Here is a 16,086-nt window from a genome sequence, read left to right on the forward strand (position 1 = left end):
AGGACGGAAGGCTGAGTCAACCGCGAGCCAGTCAGGATCGAACTGCTGGCAGTGGAGAGTTAGCCTGCAATACTGCCTTCTAACCACTGGGAGGGAGGGAGGAAGGGAAGGAAGGAAGGAAAATAGCAATAGCCCTTCAGACATATATACCGCTTCACAGTGCTTTACGGCCCTCGCTGAGCGGTTTGCATTGTCAGCCTCTTGCCCCCCCCCCCAACAATCTGGGTCCTCCTTTTACCGACCTCGGAAGGAAGGCAGGCCAAGTCAATTTTGAGCCCGATGAGATCCAATGGCCAAATTGCAGGCAGCCGGCAGTCCGCAGAAGTAGCCTGCAGGGCTGCGTTCTAACCATGGTGGCAAGCTTACTTGAGACTGGCACTGGATGGGTTCCAGCTGGCGGTCGCTCTGGGAAAGCTTCCGAGCCAGGGCCTCCTTCAGAGCGAGGGCTTGGTTGAGTTCCAGCAGCTCCTTGGACAGCTGAGCTTGCTGGAGGGCATGCTGAGCAGCGTAGTCGTCTGAAGACTGGGGGGCCTCCAGGTCTATCGAGGACGCCTGGAGGAGAGACAAGAGACACGGGAGCGGATTTACGTTGTTATGCAGCATTTCTCAACCCGAACAACAGCATTTAAGGCTTATATATCGCTTCACAGTGCTTGGCCACTTCAGTTCCCAGAATTCTTCAAACTACAGCATGAACAGAATAGAGTAGAATTCAGGATGAGAATAGAGCAGAATAGACTAGACTAGACTTCAGATTGACTAGAATAGAATAACTTAAGAGTAGACTTTGAAGGGACCTTGAAGGTCTTCTAGTCCAATCCCCCTGCTTCGGCAGGAAACCCTATACCGTTTCAGACAAACGGGTTTTCCAGTCTCTTCTTAAAAACTTCCAATGTTGGAGCATTTACAACTTCTGGTGGCAAGCTGTTCCACCAGTTAATTGTCCTCACTGTGAAGAAGTTTCTCCTTAATTCCAGGTTGCTTCTCTCCTGGATGAGTTTCCATCCGTTGCTTCTTGTCCTGCCTTCAGGTGCTTTGGAAAATAGGTTGACCCCCCTCCCCTCTTCTTCGTGACAACCCCTTAAAAATAGGAACGCTGCTATCATGTCCTTCTTTTCATTAAACTAGACCAGGGGTCTGCAACCTTAAACACTCAAAGAGCCATTTGGACCCATTTCCCACAGAAAAGAAAACTCCGGGAGCCACAAAACCTGGGTAGGCATGGCCAACTCAACGTCACTCACTTCCACCAGTCACATGACCCCCCCCTAGCCATGCCTACCCAGCCAGTCATTAGGGCAGAGAACCAATTGTTAAAAAACGCCGGGAACCACAAAACCCTTTTAACATTTCTCCCTCCCTCCCCCTCTGTCTGTATCTTTCTGTCTCTGCCCCGGCCGCTTCTCCATCCCCCACCGTCGTCCTTACCTTCTCAGGCCAGGCGAGGAATGACTGGGAGGGGAGGGCGAGGGACAGGGCTAGCGGTGGGATCACCAGATAGGGAGCCACAGCAGAGGGCCCAAAGAGCCGCATGCGGCTCTGGAGCCGCAGGTTGCTGACACGAGAGCTAGACATACCCAATTACAGCAACCGTTCTTTTTTTCTCTTTATATGCTTTAGTGTGCTCGAACTGGCGGTGAAAGGAAAGCCAGTGGCCAAGAATAACCAAATGCAGTCATAAAGAAGAGAGGCATTTGATGAGAGTCAGAAATGCTTTATGGGTCGTAAAGCATCCATCGTCAGTGCGAACGGTCATGAAAACATCTGGCTGAGAACTACTGTACTTACAGAATTGGAATGCTGTTCTGTTACGTCCATGTCAGCGATGGCGGGAGGATTTTCTTTCTGCAAAAAAATACAATTTTAGGAGGGAAGGATGGAGGGGAGAGGGGTAGGGTGGGGAGAGAGAAAACAACAACGGATGCATTTTGTACAGTACACACACGAGTGTGGAGATTGCAAATTTTCTCTCGACTTCCTTGCAAGTCAAGGGATGCTGGATCCTCTTCACAAAGATTGAGAAGAGGAAGGTGTAGGATTGAAAAGGCAAAAATGGACTATTTTGATTAAAGAAGAGAAGCGCTTTGGTTTCCACAGGGAAACCGCTTCTGAGCTTTGTGCTCGAAGTGGAAAAAAATGAAACTTTGGGTTTTACCGATTCGACTAACAGATCTTTATAGAAATGGCTAGTTTAGGTTATTATGGAAAAAAAGCAAAAAAGTTTGTGATTTGATGTGAACGCCTTATTTTACCGCGACGGTCAATGCTTTGTCTTTTCTCTTAATCTTTCCTCCCTTTTCTTCCCCCTCCTTTCTCCCCTCCCGCCATTGTTTTCTTATTTCCTTTTGTATTTTGTATCTTATCTTATATCTCAATAAAAATGTTAACGGCAAAAAAAAAAAAAAGATTAACAAAAGATTTATGTGCCTCTACGACTACTGTGAGAATTGAACGATAGACTGGACCGGATTTTCGGTCCACGGAACCTTCCTCCCTTAAGACCCCGAAACTAGCAAACATGGCTCTCAAAACAAAATAAAACCAGGTTCTTTTGCAGGTTGGGCCTCTCGAGAAGCGTTTTGGGAAACTGAGGCTGCCGACAGCTGGGTTCCCCTTAAAAAGGAGATCCGTGTTTTTCGCGACAAGCCTTACCGGCAGCTGAGTGATCATTTGCTGTAACTGGAGAAATAGTTCCAGCTGCTCTTTCAGCTCTTCGTCCTCCACGGATGCCAGCAACTTCGGCAGGTCGAGTTGCAACCTGAAATTTCAAAATGAAATAGAATCACAGGGCTGGAAGGGACCTCGTGAGGTCTTCTAGCCCAACCCCCCCCTGCTCAAGGCAGGCCACCTTTTATACCATTCCAGTTGTCCAATCTCTTTAAAAAAAAGCCTCCAATGTTGGAGCATTTTTGACCGTCATTTCGCTGATTAATTGTTTTCCGAGTCAGGAAATTTGTCTTTAGTTCTAGATACTCGATGTTGCTCCCTTAAAATTGAATATTTTGGATGGCTGGTAGCTTGTGACCCCAGTTATCCCCCTCCACTCAATGCCACTGATGTGCACACCAGAGCACCAAAACCTGAAACTAGCTGGCTGGCGCACACATGTCTGTTTTTCAAGCTGGTTTTAACCTGAAAAACAGATTGTTTTTTGGCCGTTTTCCGGTGCCCGAGAAGACCAACTGATGACGGCATGAGTGCCCAGAGAGGGCTCTGTGTGCCACCTCTAGCATCCGTGTCTTCGGTTCGCCGTCACGGCTCCATGCAATAAACCTGTCGTGTCCCACTCCTCCTCTGACAGCCGGGTCTGGGAAATCTGTATCAAGCGTGGCCACGAAGCCTCTGCAGCTTTGCCAAATTCCTTTCAGATTTCTCAGGGCAGGCAGGAATCCAAGGTGTGACTTCAGCAACCAGATGAGACTTTGCCTGACTCAAGGAATGCCAGAAAGCAGATCCTTTATATTTACTTATTTATTTATTTATTTATATTTTTATACCGCCCTTCTCCGAAGACTCAGGGTGGTGAGTCTTCCCATATAGGCCATGGGGTGTGGCTCCATGACTCAGCACTTATCCAGGCCTGCCCCTCCCTTCCTTTTGCTGACGTCGCCTCTCCATTCTCCGGAAAGCGGGGATCTGTCCACTTTTCGTCTTTCTGCTCAGCTGCCGGCAATTCTAGCTCGTGGCTGGCTTCATGCTCACATGCTATAGGAGGGAGGTTTGTTTGCTCAGTCTGTCCGGGCATGGTGCCAGGGCTGGGGGCATGCCAGGCCATTCTTCTTCACTATTAGTCTTTGGCTGAGATAGCAAGAGATGGGAGGGATCCGGCTGCAGAGAGGAGGGCGGGCGAGGCACAACAAAACCAATGTTTTTCGACTTCGATCACTTTTAAGATGGGTGGACTCTGACTCCCAGAATTCCCCAGCCAGCAAGTTTCCTTTCACTGTGTCAAAAGAGAGTCAGAAGTTGATGCCTTTTTCCTTTTGGTCTCCCATGACACTATATCAGGGGTGAAATGCTCCCGGTTCGGATCGGATCGCCCGATCCGGTAGTGAGGGCGACGGGTGGTTCGGAGAACCGGTAGCAAAAATTCCTGCCCCCCTTCCCATGCCCAGCTGAGCCGCGCGATCATCGGAGGGTTTTTTTTAAAACTTTTAAAAGCATATTAAAAGTAAAAAAAAAAGCCTCCGATGATCGCGCGGCTCAGCTGGGATCATCAGAGCCTTTTAAAAGCATTTTTTTCTACAACCTCTTCGGCCAAAGAGGTTGTAGAAAAAATGCTTTTAAAAGGCTCCTCTGACGATCCCAGCTGAGTTGCCTGATCGCCAGAGGCTTTTTTTCCTTTTAAAGGAAAAATTAATAAATAAATAAAGCTTTTAAAAGAAAGGAAAAGCTTCTGAAAATCAGGCAACTCAGCTGGGATTTTCAGTCTTTTAAAAGTAGAAAAAATGCTTTTAAAAGTAAAAAAAAAAAGTTGGCCACGCCCACCATCACATTACCCCCCCCCCGACCAAGCCACGCCCACAGACCCGGTAGTAACAAATTTTATATTTCACCACTGCACTATGCCCTTCTTTTTCCCTTCCTCCCATTTTACTTTTTCCACGATTTTTTTTTCTTATTTGTATTTTATACTTTGATCGACTAATAAAAAAAGTTTTCACCGAAAAATCCGCCCGTCTTTAAAAATTCCCAAGGTCGAAAACGACGGGTGATCCTTGACTTACGGCCGCAAATTGGGAGCACAGCTCCCGTTGCTTAAGCGTGGCAGCGGTTAAACGAGCCAAACTCAAGTTTTACTTTTTGCCCAGGGTTCTTAAGCGAATCGCGGCGGTTGTTTTCGGCGAATTATGTGGTCGTTTAGTGAGTTCGGCTTCCCACATGGGCTTCGCTTGGTGGGATGGTCTCAAATGGTGACCAGGTGACCTCAGGAGGCGGCAACCGTCATAAATGCACCCCAGTTGCCAAGGACCTGAAATTTTGATTGGGTGACCGTGGCGAGTGGCGCGACGCTTCGTCGTAAGGGGCGGGCCGGTTGTAAGTCCGTTTTTCTCAGCGCCGCTGTTGCTTTGAACGGTCACTAAACAAGGGCGACCCTGCATCGAGCTCCCTTTCCATATTTCTGATGCAGGGGTGGTGTTCCGTCCCCCCACAACCACAATCAATTAGGAACGCAAACTGACTAGATGTGCCAGCAATTTATTCTTCCCAAGTCGTCTTATCTATCAGAGCGACTGCAGTCCGAGCTGGAACAATCCCAAAGTTCAAAAGGAAACGAAACAGAATCCAGGAGCCAAAGTACAGCCAACGTTTTCAACAGTCAATGGTTTGTTCATCACAAGAACTATAGGGCAGCCCCCTCCTGCTTTTATATCCTGTGGGGTGTGGCTCCGTGACTCAGCACTCTCTAGGCCTGCCCCATCCTTTCTTTTGATGTTGCCGTCTCTCCAGCCACAACTGGGGGTCCAGCCACAACTGATTGTCAGCAGCTGGGTCTTGAGGCGTGGCCTGAGAGGGAGGAGATGCAGGAGACAGAGGTCTCGTCATCTCCTCTACCTGGCCTGCCTCTGGGACTTGGAGCGGAGCCAGAGAAGGAGGTTCCGCAGAGGGAAGCCCTGTCGGCTCTTCCCACTCGCTCTCTGAGTCACTTTCTGCCAGGAGGCCAGGTTCGGAGGGGGGGACGGGACACAACAGGTGGATTCCATGCAGCAAACGGTCACTAAGCAGGTGCGCGAAGGGGTTACTTACGCTGCGTGTTCTCGGAGTTCTTCCATCTTCAGAGTGAACCTCTCGATTTGCTGTTCTGTCTGCAGAAATCGGAAAAGGGGAGAGTTTATTAGGGGAATTTCTGTGATGTCAGTTAAGAGGTAGTCCTCAACTTATGACCATAATCAAGGCCAACATTTATGTTGCTTAAATGAGAAACTTGTGAAGTGAGTTGTGCCTTATTTTACAGCTTTCCTTGCCACGTTTGTTAAGTGAATCCCTGCGGTTTTAAATTAGTCACATGGTTGTTAACACGAATCTGGCTTCCCCTGCTGGCTTCGTCAGACGGTCGCCAAAAAGAGGGGTCACGTGACCCCAGGACTTTGCAACCATCTTTTAAGTAGGAACCCGTTGTCAGCATCCGAACGTAAAATACGTGACCATGGGGATGCAGCGACGGTCGTGTGAAAAATGGTCGGAAGTCACATTTTCCGGCACCGTTTTTAACTTCAAATGGTCACTGGATTAGATTAAGAGTTGGAAGGGACCTTGTAGGTCATCTAGTCCAACCCCCCGCCCAAGCAGGAGACCCTACACCATTTCTGACCGACGGCAGTCCAGTCTCATCTTGAAAGCCTCCAGGGATGAAGCTCCCACAAAACTTCTGAAGGCAACTTCTGTTCCATGAGTGGATTGTTCTCAGTCAGAAAAATTTCTCCTTATTTCCAGCTTGAATCTCTCCTTGTTCAGTTTCCATCCATTATTCCTTGTCTGGCCTTTGGGTGCCTTGGAAAATAGCTTGAATCCCCCCTCCTCTCTGGGGCAGCCCCCCAAATATTGGAACCCTGCTATCATGTCTCCCCTGGTCCTTCTCTTCACCAGACTAGCCATGTCCATTTCCTGCAACTGTTCATTGTATGTTTTAGCCTCCGGTCCCCTCATCATCCTGGTTGCTCTTCTCTGCACTTCTTCTACAGTCTCAACCTCTTTTTTATAATGGGGTGACCAAAACTGGATGCAGTACTCTAGGTGTGGAGTATTCTAGGTGTGGTCTAAGGAAACTGTTGTAAAGTTGAGGACTAGCAGTATTATTTTCCTTCATCTCTCGAAAACACATTCCAAATACAGGAAAAGAGAAGGCTTAACACCTGAATTGTGCTACATTTTTTTTTCTCCACCAATGGAGAATGTGAATTCCTCTTTTTTGAGGGGGGTGGGAAAAAGGAAAGTGAGGGGATGGACGGGGCAGGCAATTTCTGCCCAAGGAAGGGGGACGAGCAAAGCTTCTGGTAGCGGTGGGCCTTACCGCGATGACCCTCTCCAACATCTGAGCGATCTGACCGACTGCTTCGCTCAAGCTGCGGCTCAGTTTTTCGTTCTCTTCCAGGAGCGATTGGTTTTTCTCCATTAGGGCCGGGAGGTTTTCTGCGGGTTCGCCTCTATCGAGGGGGAAGAAGGGAAGTGTTAAGACACATCCTCATGTGTGTTCTGACCTAAGCTTCCCAAGAGCATGAAGCAGACTCCTTGTCCCGACAAAAAACCCCTTTTTTTATTAAATTACTGTGAATTCTTCTCGTTCACATCCAGCAAAGTCTTTCAAGGGAGAATTTACAGTCGCAGACCTTATCTGGCTTGGGGAGCTGCCAGGCCGATATCTTCAAAACTTGGCAAGGAGTCACGAACCAATTAAGCGAAATAATGGTCTCCTGCAAACTCCACTCCCCTGTCGCTCCTCTTTTATTCCCTCTGGGAGGGACCCTTCATCGCCCACCTGTGGCTTTACTCCTGAGTCGACCCTTGTTCCTTAGCTGTTCCCTTCACCTGGCAACTCTGCGCATGCGCACAATGGGAACAGGCTCCAGCTGTTCGTCTGCCTCACTGATGTCTGACTCCGAAGGCAGCTGATAACTGGCATACAGCCCTGGCCTCCTCTCTGCCTCCAACGCGGAGCCTTCATTAGAGCCTTCCCCAGACTCCAGGACTGGCCCATGTTCCTTCCCAACCTCCTCACTGTCTGGATCTGCTCACTGTCTGGCAGGCCACAACATTGTGCCTATATTTCAGGCGTCTCCAAATTGGGCCACTTTTAAGGACCGGTGGACTTCAACTCCCAGAATTCTTTCCCCAGGCAGCGCAAAAAGGGCTGGGGAATTCTCGGAGTTGAAAGTCCACACGTTTTAACAGTGGCTAGATTGAGGTACCAAAACCTGAATAGAAAAGAGCGGCAACGTCTTCTGGTTTTTCCCCCGGGTGTAATTCAAGCCCTACATGGCAAGGAGGTCTGGTTACCTGAAGGCTGACTTTTCCCTAAGGACATCTACCTGTCTTATCAAGTCAGATAGGGTGGGCCACGCTCCTAGTCCCTTCTCCCCCAAATACTGCCATTTGATGGGGCCTAGGAAACAGACTGTGGCAGGCCCTTTTCCGTACAAAATATCTTAGGTCCCTGAAGTTTGGCACCCCTCCACCCTTTTAACCTTAGAATAGAATAACAGAGTTGCAAGGGACTTTGGAGGTCTTCTAGTCCAACCCCCTGCCCAGGCAGGAAACCCTACACCACTTCAGACAAATGGTTATCCAACATCATCCTAAAATTTTCCATTGTTGGAGCATTCACAACTTCTGCAGGCAAGTTGTTCCACTGATTAATTGTTCTGACTGTTAGGGAATTTCTCCTAAGTTGCTTCTCTCCTTGATTAGTTTCCACCCATTGCTTCTTCTCCTGACTTCAGGGGAAGAAGGGGAATAGCTGGGCTCCCTCTTCTTTGGGGCAGCCCCTGAGATATTGGAACACTGCTATCATGTCTCCCCTAGTCCTTCTTTTCATTAAACTAGGCATATCCAATTCTTGCAACCGTTCTTCGTGTGTTTAAGCCTCCAGTCCCCTAATCCTCTTTGTTGCTCTTCTCTGCATTCTTTCTAGAGTCTCAACATCCTTTTTACATCGTGGCGACCAAAACTGAATGCAATATTCCAAATGTGGCCTTACTGAGGCACTATAAAGTGGTATTAACACTTCACGTGATCTTTGATTCTATCCCTCTGTTTATGCAGCCCAGAACTGTGTTGGCTTTTTTGGCAGCTGCTGCACACAGCTGGCTCATATCTTATACCTTCCTGAAGTCTTAAAAGAGGTGCCTCTTCTCCCCCAAGTGTTAACAGTCAATTGGACGATGGCACGTTAGCACGGATTGGCGCCAGGGTCTAATGGTTTCAATCCCAAAAGTGCTTTTTCCAAGAGGCAACTGGACTTTCTGGGGTTTTTTTTTTTTGAAGACGAGGCCATCTAGGTCCAAATTGAACACCCCTCTTTCAACAGAGGGGGAGGGATGCCACATCATCTATCTACAAGACGGTCCTTTCAACAGCTCCAAGAAGGCTCCACACTCATTTGCACCCCTCAGGTGACCCCGAGGATACAGATAAACCTCCAAGTGGCCTCAGCGACCCTCTAAAAAGGACGCAAATGACCAACTGTCGGCAAGGAGTATCAATCCTTCCCTTCCCCACCATCCGGTCAGAGCTGAAGAAGCTTCTGGGATGAGAAGCAAAACATCTTCAAGGAACAACCTGAAAGTTCAGTTGCCTCTTGAAGAAGAAAAAAAATGACTTCGGGATAACAATGACCTGGAGGACTGGAAAATCTCCATCGACCTTGTGGCTTTAATGTTTTGTGTTTTAACAGGTTGAATTTTATAGCCTTTAGAATGACTTTTTTTAAAAAAATGTTTTTCTAATGTTGGATGGGGAGTTGCCCAGAGTTTGTTGAAAAATGGGAGGCTGTTTTAAGAATGTTTAAAATATATTCCTCACATCTTGGACATAAATTGTTTCAACTTCTACCCTCAAAACGACGCTACAGAGCACTGCACACCAGAACAACTAGACACAAGAACAGTTTTTCTCCCAACGCCATCACTCTGCTAAACAATTAATCCCCTCAACACTGTCAAACTATTCACTAAGTCTGCACTACTATTAATCTCCTCATAGTTCCCATCACCAACCTCTTTCCACTTATGACTGTAACTTTGTTGCTGGCAATCCTTCTGATTTATATTGATATATTGACCATCATTTGTGTTGTAAATGTTGTACCTTGATGAAGGTATCTTTTCTTTTATGTACACTGAGAGCATATGCACCAAGACAAATTCCTTGTGTGTCCAATGACACTTGGCCGATAAAAAATTCTATTCTATTCTAAATCATGTACCTCAGAAGCACTGTGCTTGGTGGTTTTCATGCAGACGTTTCATGACCCAACTAGGGAACTTCATCAGTGTTAAAACCTTGGTTTGGTTTTTTTTATTACGTCTACAAGAAAACAACCCAGCTCAGAGAGCACCGAGGATCCCACAATCAAGTTTTGAGACGAGAAAAAAGGAAAGTTGGAAGGGGGGTGACAAAAATCTTCAAATTGACTGAGGCCCCTCATGTCTTACCGAAGAGACACTGGCAGGGTTCCCCCATGGGCTTGAAGCAGTAACACTTGCAATTCTTGGACCTGGAGACCAGAATAGAGAGAGACACAAAGGGCCCGAATTTTAGAATTTTACAAGACTTGTCGAAATGTAAGGTGTCCCGGTCAGTGGGAAGTCTTCTCACAGCTTTTAACGCCCACCTCGTGTGCCAGGTGGTGTCCATCTTACCTGCAGCCTCAACCGGCTGATCTCGGCCGCTTGAGGGTCAATATTCACAATCGGCTTGTTTTTGATTTTTCGGGCCCGATCCGCGTAGCGAAGGGTGTTCAAGGTCTCTTCAAGGTTGGAGTCCGCCGGGCTCACGCAGGCAATCATCAGGGTGTGGCTGTTGCCCCCCAAGGAATCTGAAAACGGAAACGGGCTCGGTTGAGATATTGCGACGAAGAGGAGCGAGAAACCTGGTGGTCTCCTCTCCCTCCTCAGAACAGCTGGACCGTCTTGTCAGCCCGTCTGCCTCCCGTTCAAAACTCTCAAGAAAGAAAAGGCCCAAGTCCACTGGATTGGAGAAGAGGTAGTTTTACTAAGTTTGAAGTGATAGTAGCGAAAGCAAGGCAAGATCCGATTCAAAATGCACCAAGGTTACACGTAGACTGTCACCCCAAATCAACATCCAGGATGATGTTATGGAAAAACTCCTCTGCAGGTATTTCTTGCATCTGGAGTCTCAGGACGGTCGGCCTTGACGGAGTACAAACAACTCTTCTGAGCGGCGCCGTAATTCATGAGTGCAAACCTCCCTCCCAGTTCTCATGGGACGACTACACACTGTTGTGGTCCACCAGCAGCCTGCGGAGCTGGCAGCAGTTGGACAGTGAGGAGGCTGGGGAGGATCATGGGCCAGTCCTGGAGTCAGGGGAAGGCCCGGATGAGGGCTCTGTGTCAGAGGCAGAGATGGCGCCAGGGCCATCTGGGAGCGATGAGCAGACTCTGGAGCCTCCAGAGGCGGACAGCAGAGAGGCAGAGGAGCCTGTTTCTAGTGCACGCATGCGAAGAGCTGCCAGAAGGCAAGAGCAGCTAAAGCAAAAAGGACAACTCAGGAGTAAGGCCAGGAGATGATTGGCCCCTCCCATAAGGCTTAAAACAGACCAGCAACAGCTCTTGGGCTATTTGAAGGAAAGCAACGTTGCTCCAATTGTTTCTAGTCAGCGTCTTTTGTTTCTGAACTTTGTGGGGCTTTGGCAAGAAAAGCCTTTGGCAGGGTGCCAAAGAAGACAAAGGTTTGTGATAAGGCCGAAGGATTTCATTTTGGAATTAATTTGGACTAAGCTGAGAATGAAGTAATTCTCAGCTGTTCTAATAAAATACGTTTGTTTAGGACTGCTTGCGTCTGGTAATAACTACTTGGGCCTAGGTCACAACACACACTAGGTCGCTTCCCCATCCCAAATGCCCATGCCACCCCTCCCCTCCCCATTTTTATGGCAGCTGAGAACACCGCAGAAAACCACGCCGGAGATGCAGCTGACACTGTTATTCTCACCTTGCAGAAGTCTGGTTAACTTCGAGTCGCGATAAGGGACAAAGCTGCCTTTCTTTGATTCGTCCCCCAGGGCACTGATGACGTTTCCCAGGCAAAGCAACCCTTTGTTGATGTTAATTCCTGCAGACAGTCAAGGAAGAAATCTTTCTGAATGAGACTTCGGTCCCTTCAGGAAAAAGAGCAACTGATATGTTGGATCAACCCTCGTTCTGTAAGATACAGGCAGTCCTTGAATTATGATCGTAAGAGAGTCTGGAAGAGGTGACGGTTGTAGTCACTATGTGACCGGACCCGGGTTTTGTTTTGTTACCTTTTTTTTGCGGCGGTCATAAATATCGCAGTCGTTAAGCGAACCCATGGTTCGCTAGAGGTGTTTATGTCTAGAATTGGAAGCAAACATCAATTTCAGGCAAAATCGCGGTCACATGGCTGCGGGATGCTGCACAGGCTTTGACAAGCCCCCAAATGTGTTCATGAAACCGTATGTCAGTTTTGGAAGGCAATTTTCTTTTTGCTTCTTAACTGCCACATATTTTAGCTGGGGAAGTTGGGAGGGGGTTGTTGTTGGAGTGGTAGAAAGTTAGTCATAACAACATTCCGTATTCGAGGACATCCAGCGTCTGATGGAGACTGCCTGAAGACTATATCCAATTGAGTGTGAACAGTTGATTGGACAATGTGATGAACTTGTGGGTGTGGGGCAGAGCTGTGAACTGTCAACTGGGTGTGGAAAACCTGGAAGCTTTCAGATTCGGTTCTCCCAGCTGTGCCAACATGATATCTCTAATAAATTGGGACTTTGAGGAATCTCAAGCCTCCGAGCTTTATTTCGTTGGGGGTGTTCCTTGGAACCCTGACACCATACTTGTGTGTGTGCGTGTCTGTTGTAACTTTGAAATGGGTACAGGTACTCAACTTATGATAACTGAGCCCAACATTAAGCAAGGCAGCTGTTAAATGAGTTTTGCCCCCATTTTACGACCTTTCTTGCCACGGTTGTTAAACGAAACGCTGCAATTGTTAAGTGAGTCACATGGTCGTTAAGAAAATCTGGCTTCCCCATGGATTTTCATTAGTCTGAGGGTAGCAAAAACGGACCCCCGTGTTCCAGGGATACTGCAACCATCATAAAAGATGAACTCCTTGGCAAGTGGTCCAAATTTTGATCCCATAACCATGAGAACGCTGCGACGCTTGTCAGTGTGAAAACGGTCATAAGTCACTTTTTCCCCCCCCCCAGTGCTGGTCGTAACGTCCAACGTTGGCTAAATGAACGGGCTGTAAGTCGAGGGCTTACCTATAGTAAGTAGATCTTGGGAGGTGAGTTGTAACTTCAAATGGTCACTAAGCGATCATGTCATAAGTCAAGGACTATCTGTAAACCAGCTAATTCAACTATTTCCTTTATAGTAACATAAAGGAAAAAAATTAAATAAAACGAGGGCTATTTCTCGGGGTTTTCAACAGCGAGCAGTTTCGTTCCACCGAAGAGGTTTGTTTTGATTTGGTAATTTCCCTCGCTTTTTACCTTCTCGCAATCGGTCTCCTTCCGCTTTCGTTTTCTTCTGTCTCTCCGAACCAGCCAGGTCAACCAGATGCAATTTGGAAAGAAAGCGAACGTTCCTAAACCGGAAACATTCAGTGAACTCAGAAGGCAGGCAAAGGCTGGGATGTGAGAAAGTGTTTTAATGGGGAATATTTCAAACACTTAACTGGCTCTCCCGGAGACCAAGTTTAATTAAATGAGGAAACCCGCAAGAACAAAACAAGGGGCCTGTCTTTTGATATCTCTTGGTATCTCCTAGAATAACTCCGATTTATTTAGATTTCTTTTTAATCCCGCCTTCATCGTTTTATAAACAATTCAAGGTGGCGAACATACATACTCCTTTCTCTTGCTTCCTGTTTCCCTCACAACAACCCTGTGAGTTGAGTAGAGAGAGGGACTGGCCCAAAGTCACCCGGCTGGCTTTCATACCTCAGGTAGAACTATAACTCACTGTCTCCTGGTGACTGACCTTTATAAGGTAGGTAAAATGAGGACCCAGATTGTTGGGGGGGCAATAAGTTGACTTTGTAAAAATATACAAATAGAATGAGACTATTGCCTTATACACTGTAAGCCGCCCTGAGTCTTCGGAGAAGGGCGGGGTATAAATGCAAACAAACAAAAAAAAAAACTGACACAAAGTCACCCAGCCCGCTTTCATGCCTCTGGTAGAACTATAGCTCACCATCTCCTGGTGACTGACACAAAGTCACCCAGCCGGCTTTCATGCCTAAGGTAGAACTATAACTTACAGTCCCCTAGTGATTGACCAAAGTCACCTGGCCGGCTTTCATGCCTAAAGTAGAACTATAATTCACCCTCTCCTAGTGATTGACACAGTCACCTACACGGCTTTCATGCCTAAGGTAAAACTATAACTCACTTTCTCCTGCTGATTGACCCAAAGTCACCCAGCCGGCTTTCATGCCTAAAGTAGAACTATAACTCACAGTCCCCAGGTGATTGACCCAAAGTCACCCGGCTGGCTTTCATGCCTAAGGCAGGATCTAGAACTCACCATCTGTTGTGACTCATCCTCCCTCCTCTCCTCAGCCGGGCCCCTCCCGTTTCCAACCGGGCCTGTTATCAGACCCTGAGTCTGATAATGAAGATGAACGGCCTGTCATGACTCCAGCCCCCGGCCCTGGCCCCATGCCCGGAGAGGATTCCAGGAGTGAAAGGAAGGTCCAAGAAACCTCACTCATACAGCGTGTGTTCCTTTGGCTTAGCCTTCAGAGCAGGAAGCCAGCCAGGTGCTAGAATTACTTGGGTCTACTCCCTCTGACCCCTCCCTTTCCCAGACAGCAGATCCAGCTGAAGACAATTCAAAGTGGGAGGATCCTCGCTTCCGGAGATCTGAGGCGATGCCAGCAGAAGGGAGGGAGGGGCAGGCCTGGATAAATGCTGAGTCATGGAGCCACACTCCACAGCCTATATAAAGGACCTGCTTTTGGCATTCCAACCTTGAGTCAAGCAAAGTCTTATCGAATTTGCTGATACCGGACCCCATCGTTGAAGTCACAATTTGGACTCCTGCCTGCCCTGATAAACCTCGAAGGAACTTGGCAAGCTCCAGAGGCTTCGTTGCCAAGTTTGTTACGGACTTCCTTGACTCGTTCGTCGGAGTGGGGGTTGGGACACGACACCATCTCCTGGTTTCTACTAGACCAAACTTATCAAAGAAGACTGCACACCCCATTACAAGGTTGTTTATCCCGACGCTTTTCTTACTCGTCAGCCTTGCTTTTCTGCTCCACAGACACAGTGAAGATGGCATGGGAGCGGGAGGACTGCGTGTTCATCGCTGTGGCTGCCACTGTTCGGGAGTTGTTGCCTTGTTCCAGGCAGAAGACGGTCTCGCGGGCACTTGACACCATGTGCTCCGTCAGACCCACAATCTGTGTGGAAGCAAGAGGAGGAGGAGAAAAAAAAATATATCCCCGTGTTTCCAACACACCGGGCCAGCCTGTGACTTTGTAAAATGTGATTTTTATCCTCTTTTCATTAGACTTGCTTCAGGTTCCATCCCTCGAGAGACAAAAGGCCGTGATTCCGCGCTTGTGATCTTTTAGAAATTGAATTATAGAGCTGGAAGGGACCTCAGAGGTCTTCTAGTCCACCCCCCTGCTCAAGGCAGGAGACCTTAGGCCATCCCAGACCAACAGTTGTCTAATCTCTTCTTAAAAACCTCCAATGTTGGAACAGTTACGTCGTTCCACTGATTAATTGTTCTCCCCATCAGGAAATTTCATCTAATTTCTAGGTACTCGATGTTGCTGCCTTAAAATTAGTGAAATATTAAGAAAATATCCTACCTTAATGCCTCCCTTGGGGTCTTCCCGAATGCTTATCTGAGAAGTCCTTTCCTTGCCCGCTGCCAAGAGATCTAAGATGTCTTCGTTGTAAATCTGAAGGAATTAGAAGACAATCAAGCTGAACAGAGCAGGCAATAAATCCGGAGTGGGGAACTATGGTCCCTTTAATGACCTGTGGACTTCAACTCCCAGGATCCCCGAGTCAGCCAGGCTTGAACGACCTATGGACTTCAACTCCCAGAATTCCTGAGTCAGCCATGCTTTAATGACCTGTGGACTTCAACTCCCAGGATCCCTGAGTCAGCCAGGCTTGAATGACCTGTAAACTTTAACTCTGGGAGTTAAAGGAATGCTGGGATTTGAAGTTCAGAGATCGTAAAAGGGCCATAGTTCCCCACCCCTGTAATAAATAAAAGCTGTGTGGCCTTACATTAGCTGACAGTAGAATCTGTTTTTCAAGTGAACTAACACAGAGGTGGCACTGTTTTAGCTTGGAAGTCAAAGGTTGGCCAAACAGCTAGCTAGCTGGCTGCCTGCTTAAAATAATCACCT

General features: G+C 47.7%; 1 protein-coding gene across 2 annotated transcripts in view; it reads right to left on the reverse strand.

Moving 5' to 3' along the window:
• Nucleotides 1-16,086, reverse strand: part of KIF4A (kinesin family member 4A) — a 65,946-nt gene that overhangs the window by 43,478 nt on the left and 6,382 nt on the right. For both annotated transcript variants that reach the window (XM_058183828.1, XM_058183826.1), the window contains 11 exons: nucleotides 15,535-15,627; nucleotides 14,951-15,117; nucleotides 13,199-13,293; nucleotides 11,671-11,790; nucleotides 10,359-10,534; nucleotides 10,152-10,213; nucleotides 7,013-7,145; nucleotides 5,749-5,807; nucleotides 2,653-2,758; nucleotides 1,789-1,845; nucleotides 367-552 (listed from right to left, as the gene is read on the reverse strand). In XM_058183828.1, the coding sequence (XP_058039811.1) occupies nucleotides 367-552; nucleotides 1,789-1,845; nucleotides 2,653-2,758; nucleotides 5,749-5,807; nucleotides 7,013-7,145; nucleotides 10,152-10,213; nucleotides 10,359-10,534; nucleotides 11,671-11,790; nucleotides 13,199-13,293; nucleotides 14,951-15,117; nucleotides 15,535-15,627 (1,254 nt within the window). The remainder of the gene's footprint in view (nucleotides 1-366; nucleotides 553-1,788; nucleotides 1,846-2,652; nucleotides 2,759-5,748; nucleotides 5,808-7,012; nucleotides 7,146-10,151; nucleotides 10,214-10,358; nucleotides 10,535-11,670; nucleotides 11,791-13,198; nucleotides 13,294-14,950; nucleotides 15,118-15,534; nucleotides 15,628-16,086) is intronic.

Source organism: Ahaetulla prasina, chromosome 4 (genome assembly GCF_028640845.1).
Source record: "Ahaetulla prasina isolate Xishuangbanna chromosome 4, ASM2864084v1, whole genome shotgun sequence".
In the NCBI taxonomy this organism is placed as follows: Eukaryota; Metazoa; Chordata; class Lepidosauria; order Squamata; family Colubridae; genus Ahaetulla; species Ahaetulla prasina.